Below are 21362 nucleotides of genomic sequence, written 5' to 3' on the forward strand. Positions count from 1 at the left end.
GGTGATGTGACTTGCCAGGGTCCCAGTGTCAGTCTGTCAGAAACAGGCCTTGAAACCTAGGCTTGGGTTCTTGGCTTGAGGCCAGCTCTCTCTCCATACCACACTGCCTCTAAATTAAGGTAGTAAGTTCTTCCAGGAACAAGGAGGCCAAAATCCATCCAAATATGTAAAAATTTGCACTGATTTGTTCCTTGACCCCTCTTACTCCAGACTGTGGTGGAGTGAGACAGAAGCTATTCCCTACACCATTTTCCTTAAAAACTTTCCCACCACTCCCCTTACCCCACCACTCCCTTTACAAGGCTACCTTATATTCTTCAGTTCATGGAAGACTAAAGAAACAGATGTGGGTGGGAGTTGAAACCTTCCTCACCCCAAAGTCATGTCTCATTTGCCGCAGTATGAAAGAGAGGATGGTCCAGTCCAAAGCTACATAAAACATGTTTAATATCCAACCAGGGTCACAGTCATTGCGTATCCCACATTTTGAGCAATAAGAGAGATGGTGAGTTTGATTAAACATGTACAATCTATATTCCAGAGGAGGAGAAAGAGAAAAACCAGTTCAGAACTGCAGTAAACACTGTATCACCACACATAGACTTGGGGGCTGGGGAATGTCCCCAGGGAAGGGAGGGTCTGGAGCCAGAGAATACCAAAAATTCAATCCACCATGGGGGTGGGGGGGATAGGGAAGAAGCACTCATCTGAATGAAATGCCCAATCCTGGGAGAGAGGATCCAGGACAACAGGAATGCCGAGATGATGCCCCACCCTGGGGACAGGGAAGAAGGCTCCCCAGAGGCTAAAAGCAGCCAAGGCAATCAGCAGTGTCTTTTCACAGCCCTTCCAAAGTAGTAGAGGGGAGAGGGTCTTCAGAACAGAAAGGTATAGGGTGTGAAGCAATGTCCTTGGGAGTTTAAATAGGGAGGCCCTGCCTCCAAAGGGTTCTCCTTTTCTGTCCCGTCACCTGCCATTACTTATAAAGAACCCTTTCAGGAAGAGGCTTTGGGATTCAGCTGAGAAAGCTGTTTTCCTATTCTCCCACAAACATTTCTTCAAAGAAGGAAGGGGAATGGGATGAGTTCTTCAATTTGGCCTATTTGGCCTGACCCAAAGCTAGCTAGGACAGGTCAGGAAACAGATAAGGGAAATTTTAGAAAGACAAAGTCACCATAAAGTGCAAAGAAACCAAAGAAATCAGGAGTGCAAAGAGCAAAGAGATAGAGATGAAGGAAAGGAGGAAAGAGAAACAGAAGAGACAGAGAAGAGACAAAAGAGAGGCAATGACAAATAAGTAAAGCAAAAGACAGAAGTCTTAATGCTTTCCCAGGGACAGGGCACAGTTGTTAAAACGAGAAAAACAAACCAGAAATCCCCATCCCTCCCCACCAACAAACACACAAAGGCCCAGAGAGCAGGACAACTTGCAAACACCCAACACATCCAGAATAAATTACGTCACTAAGTAACTGGCAAAAGAAGGAGCTACCCCCGAGGAAACTTCACAGTTCAATCTGGGGAAGATGAGGAGACAGAAGACATGCTGACTTGTCTGCTGCACTGAGGATTAAGGTGGGAGTGGAAGGACATTCCTGGCAGACAGATATAGGTAAGGATCTCCTTTCCAGGGCATGACAAAAAAACCCCAAAAACCCAAAAAACAAACACCCTACCCAGAGAGGGGCCCTATACTGGGAAGGCTGTAGAAAGATTCCCATGGATCCCCCAACTTTCTACAGGGAGGGTGTGTTACAGGGGCTGTCTTGGAGCTCCAGGGCCGCAGCCAGCACACACAGGAGCTCAAAAAGCAGCCTTAGGCTTCACAGAAACCTTGGAGAGACAGGGCCAGGGCTTGCTAGTTCACAACACAGGTAGGTGTTTAATACCTCCTATAGTCTTGGAAGAGAGTGTAGCAGTAGGGCTTAAAATAGACCCCCAATGTAATAAGGTGGGTGGGTGGGTGGGTGGAACAGATTGACTCCCAGTAGTTCCCACTTACATTCCATAATCTTAGATATTAAGCTACACTCCAACATCCAGACCAACTTAAGAGTATAGGGTGTGGAGTTGAGGAGACAAAGGTGTCTGGGAATGGATAAAAGATGGGAAGGTTGTCTGAGTGCCCAGAAATAAGAAGAATGTCTTCCCATCTTTCAGTTGTCTCTGGGTTGGAGAAGCCACGAAGAAGAGGGAAGAGATAGAGAAGAAGAGGATGGAGGTAGAGGCAACCCATTTCACACTCTCTCTCCACTAGGCAAATCAGCTGGACTTGGAGAGACCAGCAGCAGGACTGATGGAGATGGGGAGGGATTATATGGAAATAGGGGGTCAAGGCAGGAGTATGGCATCTTAGAAGTCACTTATCCAATATGCATCTTCACCTGCCAACAGTCAGAAAGATGAAAATGGAAAGCAAGGCTTTCTCTACCTCCCTCATTCCCCAACTCAGTCCTTATCCTTAGCCACCCCTAATCTTAGTGGGAGAGTCTAGAATTGAAAGGTGAGACATCCTCTCCAAGGCTAACAGTAGAAGAAAGCCACACATTCAGGGAAACCAGTGAGAGACTCACCAGCCAGAAGACTGGAAGAAAGAGGTCCAGAACTGACTGACAACAGAGACTCCCTGGGGTAACCGAGCCCAACCCAGAGCAAAACCTTTTCCCTTCTTCCTCCTTGGTGAGGTGAGAGGGACAGGTGAGGGAGTCTTATGCCCTGAACTGTGCCTGCCCCAACTCTGTCCATCTTCCTAGCCCCCCTCTTATATATTTCTCTATACATGTATATACACGCACACACACATACACACACACACCACACACATACACACACATTACACACAGAAGCCCGTTGCAAATTCCATGTAGAAGCAGAAGGGAGGGACAAAGGAGTAAGGGAGTGGCTTGTGGAGACAGGGAAGGGACTCAGTTGCAAGAGCACAACAATCAGAGCCAAATCAAGCAAAGCAGAGAAGCCTCTCCCCATAAGAACTCTGGGGGAGTGGTGAAAATATGGGGGCACTCCATGAAACCATAACACTCTATTTTGTTTTGGTTTTAGATCCAATAATTCAGAGCAAATCATCATCAAGACAGCAATTGAGAAACAAGGACTGATCATGTCAGCTGTCAGGGGGAGTGGGCAAGGCTCTTGCTAGACATGTGGACATGGTACTGGGGTCCTCACCACACTTACAATGGGGTGGAGAGTGGGTGCATGTTGGGAGGGAGGTGGGGGGTGGGCATTGGCTGGCGCTCACTTCTTGTTCTTGAGCTGGTTGGCCAACCAGTCCAGGCCTTCATACAGCCCATCCCCACTGGTGGCACAGGTGGCCTGGATGTACCAATTACGGTGACGCAGAGAGTGCAGGCCCAGTTTATCCGTTATCTCGGCTGCATTCATGGCATTAGGCAGATCCTGGTGGACAGAGAAAGATAGGAAAAAAGGGATCAGGAACTCTAGGGGCATTTTGTTGAGTTCTTGGCCACAAAAGGCACCTTGGATACCATTTCTCCCTCTAATATTCTGGAGATGCCCATAAAAGGAACATATTTTAAAAATTGTCTTGGACAGAGACAACCTAAAGGCAGAAGTCAAGGCAATTCAGACTCACATCATTGAGACATTCTTAGTAATAAGAAAAGACATTGGTCAAAGTAGGCATCCAGGCCTGGGTAGAGTTATTTGGAAGATCATACAAACCCTACAGAATAGGTGAAAAAGCATGAGAGGACTGAGGTATCAAGGACCTCCCTGACTCTAGGAGGATAAGTCTGATAAAGTAAACAATGAAAAGAGAAATTTGAAGTAATTCATCTATACCATGAAAATCCCTAGAGCCTCAGCTACTTGGAGCCTCAAAATCTGTTAAATAAGATTGAGGTAGGGAACAGGGAGGCCAAAGAATGTGGCTGCTCCCATCTCCCATACTCTGGAAGTAGGAACACTTCACAAGGGTTGCTAAGAATGGGTTGTCTCTAGGCTCTATACCACTTATGCTGGGGTGGGTGGTGGCAAATGGTAGCATATATCCCCACCTGTTTGTTTGCAAAGACAAGTAGCACAGCATCTCGGAGCTCATCTTCAGCTAGCATCCTCATCAGCTCCTCTCTTGCCTCATTTACTCTTTCCCGATCATTGCTGTCGACCACAAATATCATACCTAGGAGGTGGAGAAATGGCCATCTTTTCTTTTCGATCCCTCATTTTCTTCCCTCTGAAAAATGTCATTCCTCCCCCTTATATGAAGCTAGTTGCCATTACTCTCGGAAGCCTTTGTCCACAGATGGGTAGTTTTTGTATGTATGAGCCCAAACACTTCAGTCTCACTCTCAATCCAGTCCCCCATACCTTGGGTGTTCTGGAAGTAGTGTCTCCAGAGGGGCCGAATCTTGTCCTGGCCACCCTACGTCCCAAACTGTGAAGCTGATGTTCTTGTATTCAACAGTTTCCACATTGAAACCTGTGGAGAACCAGACAGGTATAACTAGGAATGGTGCTCCAATGGGCTTAATCCTCCCCCATGCTTTGGTCATGACCCCAGTGAGAATTGGTGTTTCCTGGGTTCCTGATACCCAGGGGGTCCTAGGAGAAAAAAAAGCCAAGGAAGGGTCCAGAAGAGTGAGGGGACAGGGAGGGCAATCAATCATTCTACTCACAACTATCTGATGTGACTCAAGCTAACTGTCCAGCCTCTAGCTCAAGACCTTTATTTATTCTTAACATAGGGAAAAGATGAACTAGAATCAGACCCTACAAGTTAGCTGCCTTGGCTAAGAGATGGAATTGGCTCGGAAGCAAGTGGGGAAAGAGGCATGCCTTGAATGTAGGATGAAATTTAGGAATCTCAAAACCCAAAGCAGCTGATGAATGGTTCCTTCTCTACCACCATCCAGTTTAACAACAGTTTCCCTCCCACTGCTAGCTTTATAACCAGGGCTGGGGCCACAAAGATTCTACTTCTAAGCTACGCCAAGCCCCTGGCAGGAACATCAAAGTCCTTCACCTGATTTCCAAACAAGACAAAGAGCAAACCAACCCCAGTGCCTGAGGGTGGCTACTCTGTGCCAGCCAGAGGAAGTTCTTACATGGGGGAGCATGAAAAGTAGGGAATGAACAGAATGGCACCTAACACCTGCTGGGAAACTGCCTTGCACCCCATGCTTTACAGACTTGTTGGGCATGTGTATGGAAAAAGGGACACCCTTCCTGCCCCTTAAGCCAAAAGAGTGAAAAGCCAGTGTGCAGAAGCCTAGTCCATGGCTCATACCTATGGTAGGAATGGTGGTAACAATCTCCCCCAACTTCAGCTGTATAAGATGGTAGTCTTCCCAGCAGCATCCAACCCCACCATCAGATGCGCATCTCCTTTTTCCACATCAGGCTTTTCAGCAGGTTTCCAAAGATGTTCCCCATGGTCACAGATGCTGTTCTGAACAGGTGAAGGGGAGCTAAGTGAAGGAAGGTAGCAACTTGTGTATGGGCTTGGGCCCTGCTGTTACGAAGGGGCCCCAATTCCTAGGCCAAAAAAAAATTGTGAATCATACCTAAAGCAGCCGATCAGTACATTATACAGAATTACAGTTCAATGACAAGTCTGGATCTCTTACCACTCCTAATTTGTGTAAGCTCTTCATGTGTTACTCTGCTGTAAGATTCTGTCCCTCTTTTCAAAGGCATTGTGCTGGCCCTCTATCAGCTTGTTTCAAAGTGAGAGCGTTGTCTAGGAAGAAACATTCCTTAAAAGGTTGGGAATGGCAGTGAAAACCACCAGGAAGAGTACAGAGAGGGTCCTTTTTCTCCCTCCTTACTTTATGTCACAGGGTGGCCCCAGGAGTTCCTCTTTAGAAGAGTAATGAAAAGAGGGTTTGGAGCTGTCTGAGCCAGCCAGTCCTCTATGCCTAGGGGAGGCATGTATCATCCAGCAGCTTATTCAGCAATTAACATATGCCACATGCTGGCATTCTTTTGGAGTCTGGGAATGAGAGACACACACCCCAAACCCAGCAGGCGAAAGAACAGGTCAAGACAAAGTGCATCCAAACGCAAAAATCTGAAAGGTGGGAAGGAAAGAATCCTATTTACAAATTAAAGAACAGGGGTTTGATGAATTTGGGGAGTGGTTTTTTCTCAAAAACATCTTCAGTTTTGTATTTTCTTATTCTTTTTAGTTCTCAGCAAAATCCTTGAGGGTGGTAAATGAGAAAGATGGACAACCTCCAGAGATTTAAGTTCTAATTTATACAAAAGAACAGAAACAATGAGCATTTATGGAGTGTTTCATCTTCAAAGGCATCCCCAGACATTCACTAATGAGCCAGGCGTGGTATTCTTGGCAGATTCCCCTTCAGCCCAGCCCCTGACCCAGAGGGCCCACACCCAGGTTTGGCTCAACCATAGGGATACAGCCAAGTTGCCCACGAGCCACCCAGCCCTATCCAGTCAACAGGATTGAAACCCATGGGTCCCAATCAGTGAGAACCATAAACTCATAGCACTCAGGGCCACATCTCATCTGTTGTTTTTACTAGGTTGTATTCTTGTGATATGTATAGGGGAAGGAATAGAGAGGTCAGAGATTAGGAAAAAGGAAAGAAAATATCTTTAGATTCTCCGAAGCACCTAAGGAATATGACTTGCTTCTCCCTACAGTCTAACCAATACTGCCTTACTATCTAAAATCTACCATACTCCTTCCTTCTTCTTATCTCAGATCAGACATTTTCCCCATTTCCTTTTTCATTCTGTTCCCTGATGAAGAGGTGGCACTTTTTCTTCCCAAGGACACTCCCTCTATATGCATGTCTGATCCCATTTCTCCTAGTCTTCTCCAGCAGACTATACCTGCTATCATTTCCACTTTTTCTCTAATCCTATTTATCTACTGGTTCCTTCTCTTCTGCCTACAAATACAGCCATGGATCTTTTCCCATCCTTAAAAAAATCCTCAGTTGATCTGACAACCCTGCTAGCTTTCATCATCTATTTCCCTTTCCCTTCATAGCTAAACTTCTGGAGAAAGCTGTCTGTACTAAGTGCCTCCACTTCCTCCCCTCAATAATTTGGCTTCTGATCTCATCATTCAACTTAAACTGCCCTCTCCAAAATTGCCAAGAATCTCTTAATTGCTGAATCTAACAGGTTTTTTTTTTTTCACTAATCCTTATCCTTCTTGACCTTCCTGCTGCATTTGACACTGTCAGTCATCTCCTGAAAATATTCTCTCCTCTAGGTTTTGTAATACTGCTCTTTCCTGAGTTGCCTTCTATATAGCCTTTTCTCCTATGCTTTCTCACTCTCCTTTGCTAGATCTTCATTCACATCATGCCCACTATATTCTGTCCTGGGCCTTCCTTACTTTTCCCTCTCTATCACCGCATTTGGTGATATCAGGTCTTATGGGTTCAATTATCATCCCTGCAAATGATTCCCATAGCTATATATCCAGTTCTAGCCTATCTCCTGAATTAGTCACGAATAAACAAATGCCTTTTAAAAACAGCTTGAAATGGATGTTTTGTCAGCTTCTCAAACTCAATGTAGCCAAAATAGAACTTATCTTTCCCTTCAAACTCTCCCACCCTTCCAACTTTGCTATTAGAAGAAAACACCATTCTCCCAGTCACCCAGGTTCAAAAGCTAGGTGTCTTCCTCAATTTCTAATTCTCATTCATCCCACATTCCAGAGCCCTTGCCAAATCATGTTGCTTTTTATCATAACATTTCTTAACATCTCCTCTCCCTTCCCAGAGCCACCATCTTAGTTCAGGCCCTCATCACCTTTTATCTGGACTACTGCATTAGCCTTTCAACTGCTCTCCCTGTTTTTTATTTCTCTCCCCACTCTAATCCACCTTCCCATTAGCTGCCACAATGATTTTCCTAAAGCACAAATTTGACCAGTGGTTCCCTATTACCTCCAGGATCAAATATATACTCCTCTGTTTGGCATTTAAAGCTTTTCACAATCTGGCCCTTCATACCTTTGCCATCTTACACTTTACTCCCTACAATCTAGCAGTATTGGCCTATTTGCTGCTCTTTGAATCCATTTCTATGTATTCAAGTTCTCACTCCATCTATGCACCTATGCATTGGATGTCCTTATGCCTGGAATGCTGTTCCTTTTCACTCCTCCCCTTAGTTTCACTGACTTCCTTCAAGACTCAGCTCAATTTTCACCTTCTCCAGGTCTTTCTTGACCTCCCAGTCACTCAACTGCAAGTGTCTTCCTCTCTGAGTCCCGAAGGAGTTCACATTTATGTTATATGTGTACCCAGTTGTTTTCATGTTTGTATTCTGTATTAAAATGTGAACTCCTTTGGGATAATCAGGGACTGTTGTTGCTTTCCTTTGTATCCTAGCTCTTAGAAGAATGTTTGGCACACAGTAAAAACTTTATAAATGTTTGCTTATTGACTACTCAAGAGTGTCAGTATTTTGCACTGGAAAGGGTCCTGGACTTGCAGTCAAAAGCCTGGATTTGAATCTTGATAGTGTTACTATCTTTGTGACCTTGAGCAAGTAACTTCAGTACTCTAGGTCTTTGTTTCTTCTTTTGTAAGATTACTAGATGACCCTTTGGTAACTTCCCATCTCTAAATACTATGGTCCTGTGACCTGTTTATGATCATGGTTCTTGTAGAATCCTGCTTTCTCCCTCTCTCCAAGTTGCAGATTCAGGTAAGAGTCTCATTAAATCTTAAAGTTCTCCAGAAAAAGGAGATAATGAAACTTTATTCATTCATCTGTCCCTAAACAGTAAGTCATTTCTGCCTAATTTCAAGCCTTTCTTTTGTTTTGCCTTTTTTGTTTAAGTGAGGCAAATTGGAGTTAAGTGACTTGCCCAGGGTCACACAGCTAGTAAGTGTCTATCCACTGCACCACCTAGCTGCCCCCTCAAGCCTTTCTAATACAATTCAAGTCTATTTTCAATTGCTGTGCCTCAATGCAGAGAAAGTGACTCACCATGTCCCATAACTCTTCTTCTGAACATATCATATCCTTTATTCCTTCTGGTTGGATACTTTGCAAATGGCTAAAATTAATAAAGCTCTGTCAAGATCACATAACCTACATTTATCTTGTCATCCATGTTTGAAGATAACGTAGCTAACAAGGATTGCTATGTAGCAGCAGTAACTGGAAATAACTTGTGTAAGACCAACATGCTTTCTACACTGAGCACATAAAGACTTGGTTATGACTGTCTCCTGAAATAATGTCTCAAAGCTTTAAAACAAAAACACTATTTCTCACTGGTAAATGACAAATGGTATGTCTAATATGGTTATCCACCATTCTAAAGTCATATGTCACTTTGCACTTATCTATAACTTATTGAGCAGCTATGTGTTGCTGCAAATAGTACTGGGCCTGAAGTCAGGAAGACTCATCTTGTGTTCAAATCAGGCCTCAAACACTTACTTGCTGCATGACCCTGGGCAAGTCACTTAACACTCTTTGCCTCAGTTCTTCATCTGTAAAATGAGCTGGAGACACCACTCCAGTATCTCTGCCAAGAAAACCCCAAATGGGGTGATGAGGGGTCTGAAATGACTGAACAACAACAAATATCTCATTTGGCACCATTTATTGCATTGTTACCTGTTTCACATATTTTATCTCTTCCACACAAAAATTTAATAACAGATTTTGATTTTAAATAAGTGGTATTCTAGCAAAGCAGATACAACTAGACTGGAAAAACTTTGCATAGAGGCTCAGGACTATTATGTGTGACCCAAAAATGGCCTTCAGGTTATGAATATGAATTTTTTTATTCCCAGAAACTCAATAAACTATCTATTATGCACAAGGGCATTGCAATCTCCCTTGCTGGTAGGAGTGATAAAATTATAGGTCTTTTGAAATGCTAAAGTATCATTAGTTATATTTCCACATGTTTATTTCTTGTCCCTACAAATCATTAGCATCTTGGAAGTGGTGCTATGTCTTATACTTTTGTTTTTTCTCCCTTAATGGACACTCAGGATTTGTTGATTTACCAAATGAAACTAGTCTTGAGTCTGCCCTTTACATTTCTTATGCTCTAGCAATTTACAGTTGTCTCATTTTTGCATCAGCATTTACCCTGCCCTAGTATACTCTTCTCAGGGAAACTGTGTTGACATGAACACTACACTGGTTTATTGGCCATGTCCTAATAGGTGATTCATATTTGATGACATTTCTCAACTAGTCAGTTGTGCCATCTAGGGTAGATCCAGGTGTTAGCTTCATAATAATTCTCATCTATGTAGTGCCTTATAAAGGGTTTTCTTGTAATAACCCTATGGGAATGTATTATCTTTATTTTGTAGATGATCACACTGAGACTTAGACATTAAAGGACTTGCTTATGACAAAATTGGAATTAAGATCCAGGCTTTTTGACTACTAATCCAATACTTCTACTGTATCTCATTGTTATAGAAGACAGACCATACCAAATCTCATAGACCTTCCAGTGTAAGAGCTAGAGTTGGATTGCTTTTGTATTTGCATTTCAGTGCATGACACAGCACCTGACACTTAATAAACGTCTGTTGATTGATGTTCAATTGGTCTTATCGCACATGAACTTTCCTAAAATACATCCTGGCCTTCTTGCTATGGTTTTCTATTGTGGGTTGCCCTGGAATCAGAATTCGCTAAAATTACTGCTTTTCACCAAGCATGCCTAGAAACTATCAGAAATCAAAGGAGCAAGGATCTATTCCTATACACTGAATAGCCTGCTGTTACTCTCTTTTGCCACATATGAGCTGTAGCGTTGAAAAGAAAGTTTACATGATGACTCAGTAACTAAAACAGATGTATGAATAAAGACAACAAAAAGCAAGTGCAATATGTCTATTAATGAAGAGGATGTATTCTAATATTACAATTTATTTTCAGACTTTTCCTTTACTAGAAGTAAAAATCACAATAGAAGAAATAAGAATATGTTACTGGATATAGATGTCCTCTTCAATGCATTGCAGTGGTATGTAATTCATCCATTCCTCCTCTCTAAGTGAGGTACATTCTGCTTGGTTGCATTCATCTGCTCCAGACTGTTCCCGTCCAGTGATAGATGCATTTGACTGAGGTACAAGTGGTAGATCCGTAATTCAAAGTGACAAAGATAGAACCACTGCTTCATTCTCCTTAGGAGCACTGATGCAAGCAATGAAGCAACTAGAACTTCCTCATAATCGCCTGTGACCAGGTTAACACTGTTGAAAAAAACTTAAATTTCAGAGAATTTGTTTATGTTGGAGTCACTGTGTACATTGCTTTCTTAGGCACCAGGAAATGAATAAATTAGTAACATTCAAGGGTAATGTTAGATTCCCTGTATTTAGTTTCCTTGTACTAGCTGTTATGCAAGGTTTCTTCAACTGACAGTTTGCACCAATTCTGAAAGGCAATTCAATCCACAATCTTCAAATGTCTTATTTGATATTGCCATCAGAGTGTGTGTGTGTGTGTGTTGCTCCTAGATCAGTGCTTCAAGGCTTCCAAATGTTGTTTTATAGGAAGTTTCCCAGTGTATAAGAGATATTTTCTGAAAGTACCTTTTAGGCTTATGGCCTGAATAATGTTCAACCCTACTTGATTCACACAGAATCATCAATTTTGACATGACCCAATTACTATGGAGTTTTCTAAAGAACTCTGGCTAGCCAAACTTATAAAATAGCTACACACCACCCCCATTCTACTGATAGTATCAAAATGCTTTAGTGAAGCTAAGATCATACCATAGAAAGCTTGATTTTTTTTTTTACCATTTTTCTGAACTTGACATGCAGTAAAAATTATTTCTGCTACATTGAGTTATAGATGAAAATTATACTAAAGTTCTAGAAGCATAAGGCTAATAATAAACGCAATGGCTAATACAGAAATATTTGGGCTAGACTCCTGCTAGTAATAGAGTCTAAGTACAACAAAAGCTGCCTCACATCTTTTTCTAATTTGATCATGATATGGCAGTTCTGAAAATCTAAGGAATTTTTCATAGTATTTCTATATGTTAAGTAAAGACTCTACAGATATCTATAACAAACCTTCATAGATTAACAAAAATGTTATTGCTTCCCAAAGCCAGGTCTTTCTGCAAACCATTTATGTCATATGTTCTTTGAATGTTGATAGAATTTACTTTTAAATACATTTAAACCTGGACATTTTTTCTCTGTATTTGTAATTTGTTCAGTTATTTTCTAACTGGATTATTTAAATTCTGCATTTTTTTGTTCTGTTAATCCAATATTTTACCTTTTATATATAGTGATTTCACTTATGTTTTGATGGAATATAATTGGTGCAAAATAGTTTCTAACAATTTCCTCTACGTTTATAAATTTTTTTTCATTGTTTACTTTGGTAATTTGTTTTTCCTCAATTCTAAAAAACTGAATTAGCTAATGATTTGTAGATTCACTTGTCTTTTTCAAAAAACTCCTATTTTTATTAATCAATTCCATTTTTTGGTTTATTTCTTCTTTGATTTCTGTTATTATATCTATTTTTGTGTTTATTTGGTTTTTAATTTATCTTCTAGTTATTATTTTTTAGTTACATACCCAATTCACTGCTCTTCTTTCTTTCATTATTGCAAGTATTGGCACATACATCCCATTCACACACATATATATACATACCTATGCTTTGCCCCCTAATTACTGTTTTAGATGCATCCCAAAAGTTATTAGAAGCTTTTGTTATTTTTCCTTGGCAAAAAGGGAAACTAAATGGTAGCTTACTTTTTGGTAGACACACACATATGTTTTAAATATAAATATATTCACATATAGTAATGTCTGTCTCTCTATATATGTATTTAGTATTGTTTCAAGACATATGTCTATAAGCACAATGTAGCTTTCCCGATTTTATCCATTTTGACTATATCTATTTTTATTGTTCCCTTGTCTGAAATCAAAATTGTTGCCTCTTTTTTCCTGGATTCATCTGAAGTATAAGTGTATACAGCATACTTTAGCCCCTCGTTTTAACCGTACGTGTATCTTTATTTTTCAAGTGTCTTTCTTGTAAAAACAACATTTTGGATCCTACTTCCTAATCTATTCATTACCCTCCTTTGTTTTATAGATGAGTTCATTCCATTTACAAGTACAATTATTAGGTGTATTTTTCCTCCACTACATTCTATTATTCTTTCCTCTCTTCCCAAAAATCTTCCTCAAAAGTGAAAAAAAATGAAGATAACATGATAAAAATTAGTAACTTACAATTGGAGACTCTGATCGTAGTCCAGATCCAGATCACTGGTTCTTATCCTCTCTATCCTTTTAATCCTGTTATATACTCAGTCTATGTAGCTGAAATTTGTACCTAGAAAGACTTACATGAACTGATGCAGGGTAAAGTGAGTAGAACCAGAACACTGTACACAGTAACAGCAACACTGTGTGATGATCAACTATGGTATACTGAAGTCTTCACAATAAGACAATTCCAAAAGACTCATGACAGAAAATAATATCCACATCCAGAGAAAGAACTATGGAGTCTGAATGAAGATCAAAGCGTACTACTTTCACTTTTTTGTGTTTTTTTTCTTTCTTGTGTTTTTTCCCATTTGTTTTGATTCTTCTTTCACAAAATGACTAATGTAGAAATATGTTTAATGTGATTGTACATATATAACCCAAATCAGATTGCTTGCTGTCTTGGGGAGTGGAAAGAGGAGGAAAAGGGGGAGAAAAAATTGGAACTCAATCTTATAAAAATGAATGTTGAAAACTATCTCTATATATAATTGAAAAAAATATTAAGTTAAAAAAAGAAATTTGCTTTGTCTGTGACTATTCCCTCCCAAGTGTTTCCATTCCCTGTTCCTATCTATTTCTCTGTTCATTTTAATGGACTTCCACAGTAAACTGTGTATGCACAAAAACGTGCACATACCATCTACCTTCCTTTACTTGGTTAATATAAGAGATCCATGAGATGTCTATTCTTTCTATCCTCATGTTTACATATACTTTTTTTTTTTTTGCAGGGCCATGGGGGTTAAGTGACTTGCCCAGGGTCACACAGCTAGTAAGTGTCAAATGTCTGAGGCCGGATTTGAACTCAGGTACTCCTGAATCCAGGGCCAGTGCTTTATCCACTGTGCCACCTAGCCGTCCCCTACATATACTTTTGATGCATCCCAGTTATGAGAAATAATTTCTCCCCTTCTTCATATCTTAACTAGTATATTCGCCCTTTTAAAAACAAGCAATAGCACAAAACCATTCCCATTTCTTGAGTTCTTTCTCTCTCTCTTTTTTTTTTTTTTGCTTATCCTTTAACTTCTGAAAATAGAGATTCTGAAGGGACAAAGGCTTCCTCTCCCACTATTGAGGAAAAAAGCAATAGATCATCCTTTAAACTCATTTAATTTTTCAAATATATTTACCTTGCCAAATTTCTTCTGTCTTCAAATTTAATAATTCTACCCAGTTCTAGGTTTCCTATCAGGCAAAGTCTTCTATCAAAGGTCCATTTTTCCCCCTCTAGGACTATACTTAGTTTTTGAGAATAAATTATTCTTGGTTATATGCCTTCTCCTTCTGCCTTTTGGTATACTAGATTCCAAGCTTTCCTTTTCTTTAAGTAACTGGTCCATAATCTTGTATGACACCAACTATAGTTCTTTGGTATTCGATTCTTTTCTTTTTAGCTACTTGTATTATTTTTCTGTTGCCCTGAAAGCTCTGGACTTGGATTATGATATTTCTATGCATGTTGAATTTGGGGATTCTTTCTATTTTCACTTTGCCCTCTAATTCTAATAATCCTGGGCAAATTTTAAAAAATGAAAACCAGAGATTGCACTGGTTTCAGGTTCTTTTATCTAGCAGGCCCTCTGACTAGGCTGTCTGCAGGTTCCTGGCAGTCTCCTGTCTGAATCCCAGAAGGATGGAGAAATTCGCTGCTACTTTTCTTTGGTGTTGTTGAATCCACTGTTTTATCTGGTGCTCATTATCACTTCTGGAGTGTTTTTCAGGGGGAGGGGATGGGCTTGTTTAGAATCTTTTATATCATCACCTTTGATGGAAATCCTCCTCTAACTCCCCAGCCATTTCTTTCCCATGCTACATACCCAGTCCTTTATGTTTTTCCTTTTTTTGAGGACTCTCTTCAGATTTCTTATAGTCCTCAGAAAAGCCTTTATGAATCCATTTGAAATGAATACTATGTTGGAATCATATAAAGAGAATTACATAAATACAATCATTTACATCCCCATGAAGTTTATAATCTAAAGGTTACATAAATATGCACATTTATAGAACAACTGGATAAAAACAATGGCCCAATACATCAATAACCTGTACATACTGAAACCTAAAAAAAAAAAATGAGACAAGGAACTGAGCGATAACAAATAATATGGGAAGGTAATTTGATAGTTCTTTTGTGTTAAGCACAGCATTACATTAGCTCTTCACAGGATTTCAGAGATCATCTAGTCTAACCTCTGCCTCAACAGGAATCCTCTCTGTAGTGGAAAGGCAGTCTGGGGGTAGTAGAAAGAGCAACAGATCTAAAATCAGAAGAACTGGGTTAGAAGCCTGTTTCTGCTCTTAATACGTTGTGTGACAAGTCATTCTTTGTGTTTCAGTTTCCTTATCTTAAAAAATGTTAGGTTAGATGATGTTTAAGTTCCCTTCCAGTTTAAAATTCTGTGATCTAGGACCTCTACTGGTAGAGAATTATCTTCAAAAGCAGTTCATTCTACTTTTAGAGAACTCTTATTGTTGGAAAGTTTCACATGATATGATACTGAAATCTGCCTCTCCAACTTCCACTATCTAGTTCTATCCTTTGGGTCCATATTTACTCATAGTTTACTCTTCCTCTTCCACATGAAAGTTCTTCAAATAACTGAAAACAGCTAACATGTTCCCTAGCTAATATGCTCTACAAGCTAAAAAAAATATTTTGATTGGCTTCAACTGGCCCTGGTAGAACATGATTTCTAGTCTTCTATCTTTGGCAACCGTATCCATGTTTTAAGACATGGTTTAGTTTGTCAGTCTTCTTGCTCAAAAGTAGCATCCAAAACTAGATACAAATCTCTAGAGGTGTTCTGGCTAGAGCAGAATATTATGGGGCTGAAATCTCTCTCAATTCCAGAATATGCTTCTATTAAAACAGCCATGGGGCAGCTAGGTGGCGCAGTGGATAGAGCACCGGCCCTGGATTCAGGCGTACCTGAGTTCAAATCCGGCCTCAGACACTTGACACTTACTAGCTGTGTGACCCTGGGCAAGTCACTTAACCCCAACTGCCTCACCAAAAAAAATTAAAAAACAAAACAAAACGGCCTAAGATCACTGTTTCCCATCCCTATCATGCTCTCTAAACCTCTGCCTCTAAAAATCCCTAGTTTCCTTCAAATCACAACTCGGGTTCAATCTGACAAAGGAGGCCTTTACTGTTTTTCAAACAATGCTGTTTCTCCCTCCTAGGACATAAGCTTTTTGAGGGAATGAGTTTTCATTTCTATCTTTGTATCCTATAGCATATACAATGCCTTGCAATCAAATCTTTTTTTCTTGACTACCACACTATAATGCTAATTTGTACTTAGCTTGAAGGCTGAATCCCCACCCCCATATTAACATAGATTATTATCTAACCATGCCTCCTCCACCAGGAAGTTTACAGTTAGTTTTTAAAATCCAACAGGGGACATTAGTTTTATCTCTATTAAATTTCATTTACTAGATTTAGTCCATTGTTCTTAGCTTACTGAGATCTTCTGAAATCCTGATTCTGTTAGATGTACATCTCAGCTTTGTGTGATCTCTAAATTTGATAAGCATACCATCTATCCCTTCATCTGATTCACTGATAAAAATATTGATCATAAAAGATGTCCCTTGGGGGTCAGCTGGGTGGCCCAGTGGATAAAGCACCAGCCCTGGATTCAGGAAGACCTGAGTTCAAATCTGGCCTCAGACACCTACTAGCTGTGTGACCCTGAGCAAGTCACTTAACCCCTGTTGCTGAAGGAGGGAGGAGGAGGAGAAGGAGGAGGAGAAGGAGGAGGAGGAGGAGGAGGAGGAGAAGAAAGGTCCCTAAGACACCATATACCTGTACCTATAAAGACACTGATTTATTAATCACTATTGTTTAGGTCTGGTCTTTCAATTTGTTTGAATCCACTTATCATCTAGCCCCATTTCTAAAACTAGCCCTTTCTCTGAATGAGCCATTCCATTATTTCAGAGTACCAAGTCCATTTCCATGAGCTCCACATTTTGTTCTTTCCTTTCCTATTGCAGCTACCTCACGAAATGACAGGAAATGGATTTGTGAATTTATTGGTATAGGGATTCCCTGGTGAGGAAAGACCCTTTAACAATATGGGTTGACACCTTCTCTGCAATGTATGGCCTTAGGCCTTAGGCTAGAGCAAACATCTGTCTAATGGACTACATTAGGATAGACTATAAGCTCAGAGTTCCAAATGTCAGGATGTTAGAGGCAAGACTTGAACTCAGGTCTTCCTAGCTTGAAAGCAGTTAGATGGTGCATTGGACAGGCTCCAGCAGTATCTGCAATGAAGAAGACCTAGATTAAAATCTAGCCTCATGCACTAGCTTTGTGACCATGGGCAAGTCATTTAACCTGTCTGCCTCAGTTTCTGTAAATGTAAAATGGGGATAATAATAGCACCTACCTCTCAGGGTTGTTGTGAGGATCAAATGAAATTTTAAAGCACTTAGCACAGTGCCTGGAACATAGTAGGCACTATGTAAATGCAAGCTATCACCATCATCATCATCATTGAGGACAACATCAAAATATAGTGCTAAAACATTAAATTTAATAAATATAAGGTCCTGAAAATAAACACTCTTTTCTTTTTTTTTTTCCTTTTTTTTTTTTTTTTGTGAGGCAATTGGGGTTAAGTGACTTGCCCAGAGTCACACAGCTAGTAAGTGTTAAGTGTCTGAGGCCGGATTTGAACTCAGGTACTCCTGACTCCAGGGCCGAGCTGCCCCCTAAACACTCTTTTCTTCATTTTTTCACATACATTTCAGGCTGTATATTGTCCTTTTTAACATTTTCATTTCAAGGCTACCATGTATTTTCATTTTAATAAAATTTCACATGGATAAAAATACCAGGAATAAGGAGTAAAAAAGGCGATTTTCGTCTGGTTAAATCACCATAGATCTAATCAAATACACCTCAATTCTGTTTTTGTTGTTGTGGGTTTTTTTTCGGGGCAATGGGGGTTAAGTGACTTGCCCAGGGTCTCACAGCTAGTAAGTGTCAAGTGTCTGAGGCTGGATTTGAACTCAGGTACTCCTGAATCCAGGGCCGGTGCTTTATTCACTGCGCCACCTAGCCACCCCCTCAATTCTAACTAAAAATCATCAGGAAAAGCAATTTTATATTTTCTGATCACTTCATTATTGAGTTTCTCCTAACTTTAATCCATCTCAATTTAAATCCCCTCTCATAACTTAAATTCCTACATTGAAACCACTTCTTCTTGTGATCCTTTCACTAAGAAAAGAATATCTGAGGCACATACTCCATAGACGACACTTTAAAAATAATTTCCATCCTTTTTTCTTTTCACCATGATTGTTGCAACTTGTTCATTAGAGTCATGTTAAGCTGCTGATGCACTATTACCCCAGATTTTGGGCAATGGCTCTCCCAGACTCTGCAAGAACCCAGTGATACCATCTTAAGATCGAAAGAGCAATATAGGAAACAATGGATTTGTAGTCAATAGATCTGAGTTTGAGTCCCAATTCTGCCACATATAAACGGTGACACTTGGCAAATTATTTAACATCTTTGAGCCTTAGTTTCCTCATTTGTGAAATGGCGATAATACTTAAACTAGTTTCCTCATGGAGTGGCTGTGAAGAATATGCTTTGTAAATTCTTAAATATCATAGAAACATCAGCTATTATTACTAATATAATTGTAAGAGTGGTTGAATCCAAAGGAAAAGAAAACTGCAAATTATGACAAAATCCCAAGAGAGAAATATTTGGTCCTGGCTACTATGCCTCAGTTTTCTCACTCATAAACAAATGATCCCTGAAAGATTTAGAGCTAGAAGGGACCCCCAAAGACCTAAACCTCTATAAAACACACACACAAACCACAATGCATAAAGCATGCCTAATGGCCAAATTCAAAGATTTTAGATCGAGGTCCTGGTACCACTACTCGGCTACCTCCCAGAAACTCAGAAGAGTTAGGTAAATTAGACAAATCACTTCTTTATCAAGCATCAAGACATCTTTGACTGTAGATGTCAAAGCTCTGATTATTTACTCATTATTCAATTAATATAAACGGAATTCCTACTTTGTGCCCATAAGATTTTGCTGGTCACTGTAGGATGGGGGTGGGGAAGAAAAAAAGAGATAAAACTGTAAAGTCTTTAAGGGCAAAGATTGATCTTATAATCTCATGGTGACAGGACACATACACACAAGAATAAGTAAACAATAGCAGGCAATGAGTGTACTTCAGAGAGGGGGTGGGGAAATGTGTTAAGTGATCCTTCTCTGGTGGAGACTCTCTGGTGGAGACCCAGATGGCATGGGATTCGATTTAGCTCTTGGAAAGATCTAAATGGTCCACCTTTGTATCCAACTGTTTTTACTCTCAATGACCAGGCTAGTCCAAGAAATAGACATAAGACAAGATGGATACAAAGCACCTGTCCCGAACCCCTTGGTGAGGACGAGAGGGAACTTTACAAGGTGGCCAGTGTCCTGTCTTGTTGCACTGTCCCCGAGCAATCAGACCCAGTAGCAGATTACCTCCCAATAAAACTTTCATGCCACACAGACCTGGGGGAATCAAATCCAACAGAAGCCAGGGACAGGTTTTCGGTTACACTTCGCCCTCACTGGGATTACCTCACGGTTTCTTTCCATTCAACCACATACCACCCCTTCATCTCGAACCCTCTACCCTGTCCAGTGGAAAGGAGAAAGGCAGGTGCGTGAAGCAACATCGCCCAGGATACTTGGGGAGTGAGGCTCATTCCCAACCCAGAGCTGCATACTTTCCTAATCAAATGGCCCATTTTAAAAGGGAACTTCCTCCCCTCCCCCTCCCCGAAAAGGTTGGCTTATTAAGCGAAGGCACCATTTTCTGTTTCAGGAATACTGGTCCTTCCAAAGGAAAGGAATGGGATTGGAAGATGCCAGCCCGGGGCCAGCTCTAAGATGCTCCCCCCTTCCGGCTCCAGCGAAGGCCGCCCCCGCTTAGCCTGGGGGAGGGAGTCCCTCCCTCCCTCCGGCGAGCAGGAGAACCTCCTCCCTTCTCCTCTTCCTCCTCCTCCCCCAACACACACCTCCAGCTGCCCTCTCCCCCACAAGTGTTCCCAAGGAGCCCAAGAGAACCTACTCGCTGGCCCCGATCCCCGCCCCCCACCTGCCCCAGCCTCAGCAGGGTGGGGTGACACCCAGCCCAGGGGGGAGGGCAGAGGCACTCCCCCCACCACCCTGCAGCCCCCTTCCCAGGACAGAGCTTCCTTTCTGGTCCCCCCCCTCCACCCCTCCCCCCGCTCCCCAAGCCCATGGGGGGGGAGGGAGAAGGGGGGGGGAGCGAGCACTGCCGGATCCCAGCCTCCGCGAAATGACAGGAGGGGAGCAAGCCTGTGTCCGTGTCCGTCCCCACCAACAGCTCCCCGTCCTTCAAACGAGAGAGCCGGGGCCTGACACCCCCATTCCAAGCCCCCCCTCCGGTCTTCTCTCTCCGGGGGTGGGTACCGGCCTCGTGCCCCTCTGGCTTTGGAGGAGGGGGAGCTCCCCCCCCCCATCTCTCCTTCCCCTCCCCCCATCCCAGCCATCTCTCTGAGGGGAACTCCGGCCCCAGCCCTGTCACCTGCTCCGGGGGCCAGCTCCGCCGCCGCCTCCGCTCGGCCTTGCTCCCCCGGCTGACTCCACAGAGGTTGCTCCCCCGTCCCCACCACCCGACAGCCCGACCGCCTGCCTGCACCTCGCACCGGAAGCAGCAGCGGTGGCAGCGAGCGCTGAGCGACGGCCCCCGCCTTCCCCGGTCCTCCCTCCCTCCCCGGCCCTACGTCCCTCCGCCCTTCCCCCCACCCCCCACAGATCTTGCGAGAACTGCGAGGCGGCGCGGGGCAGTTCTCGCGACATTCATCACCATGGCAGCAGCTGCAGCAGCAGCAGCTGCGGCACCTAGGAGGCGAGGGCGGGGGCGGGGGCGGGGAGGGAGCGGAGGGGGTGCGTTGGAAATGGAGCTAGGGGCTGGGAATTCTCATGGAATTTTATATGCGCACACACATGCAGACATACATGACGTATACATGTGTGGATATGATCGTTCCACATATTGT

General features: G+C 42.0%; 1 protein-coding gene across 1 annotated transcript; it reads right to left on the minus strand.

The window, feature by feature from the left end:
* Window positions 1–430: 430 nt before the first annotated feature.
* Window positions 431–21072, minus strand: ARF3 (ADP ribosylation factor 3). Its single transcript, XM_043966204.1, is given in 8 exon segments — window positions 431–3417; window positions 4038–4162; window positions 4351–4405; window positions 4407–4462; window positions 5270–5311; window positions 5314–5358; window positions 5361–5517; window positions 20888–21072. Coding segments are annotated over 7 exon segments (540 nt in total). The 5' UTR covers window positions 5416–5517; window positions 20888–21072; the 3' UTR covers window positions 431–3255.
* Between the last annotated feature and the right edge of the window lie 290 nt (window positions 21073–21362).

This window comes from Dromiciops gliroides, chromosome 5 (assembly GCF_019393635.1).
Source record: "Dromiciops gliroides isolate mDroGli1 chromosome 5, mDroGli1.pri, whole genome shotgun sequence".
Lineage (NCBI taxonomy): Eukaryota > Metazoa > Chordata > Mammalia > Microbiotheria > Microbiotheriidae > Dromiciops > Dromiciops gliroides.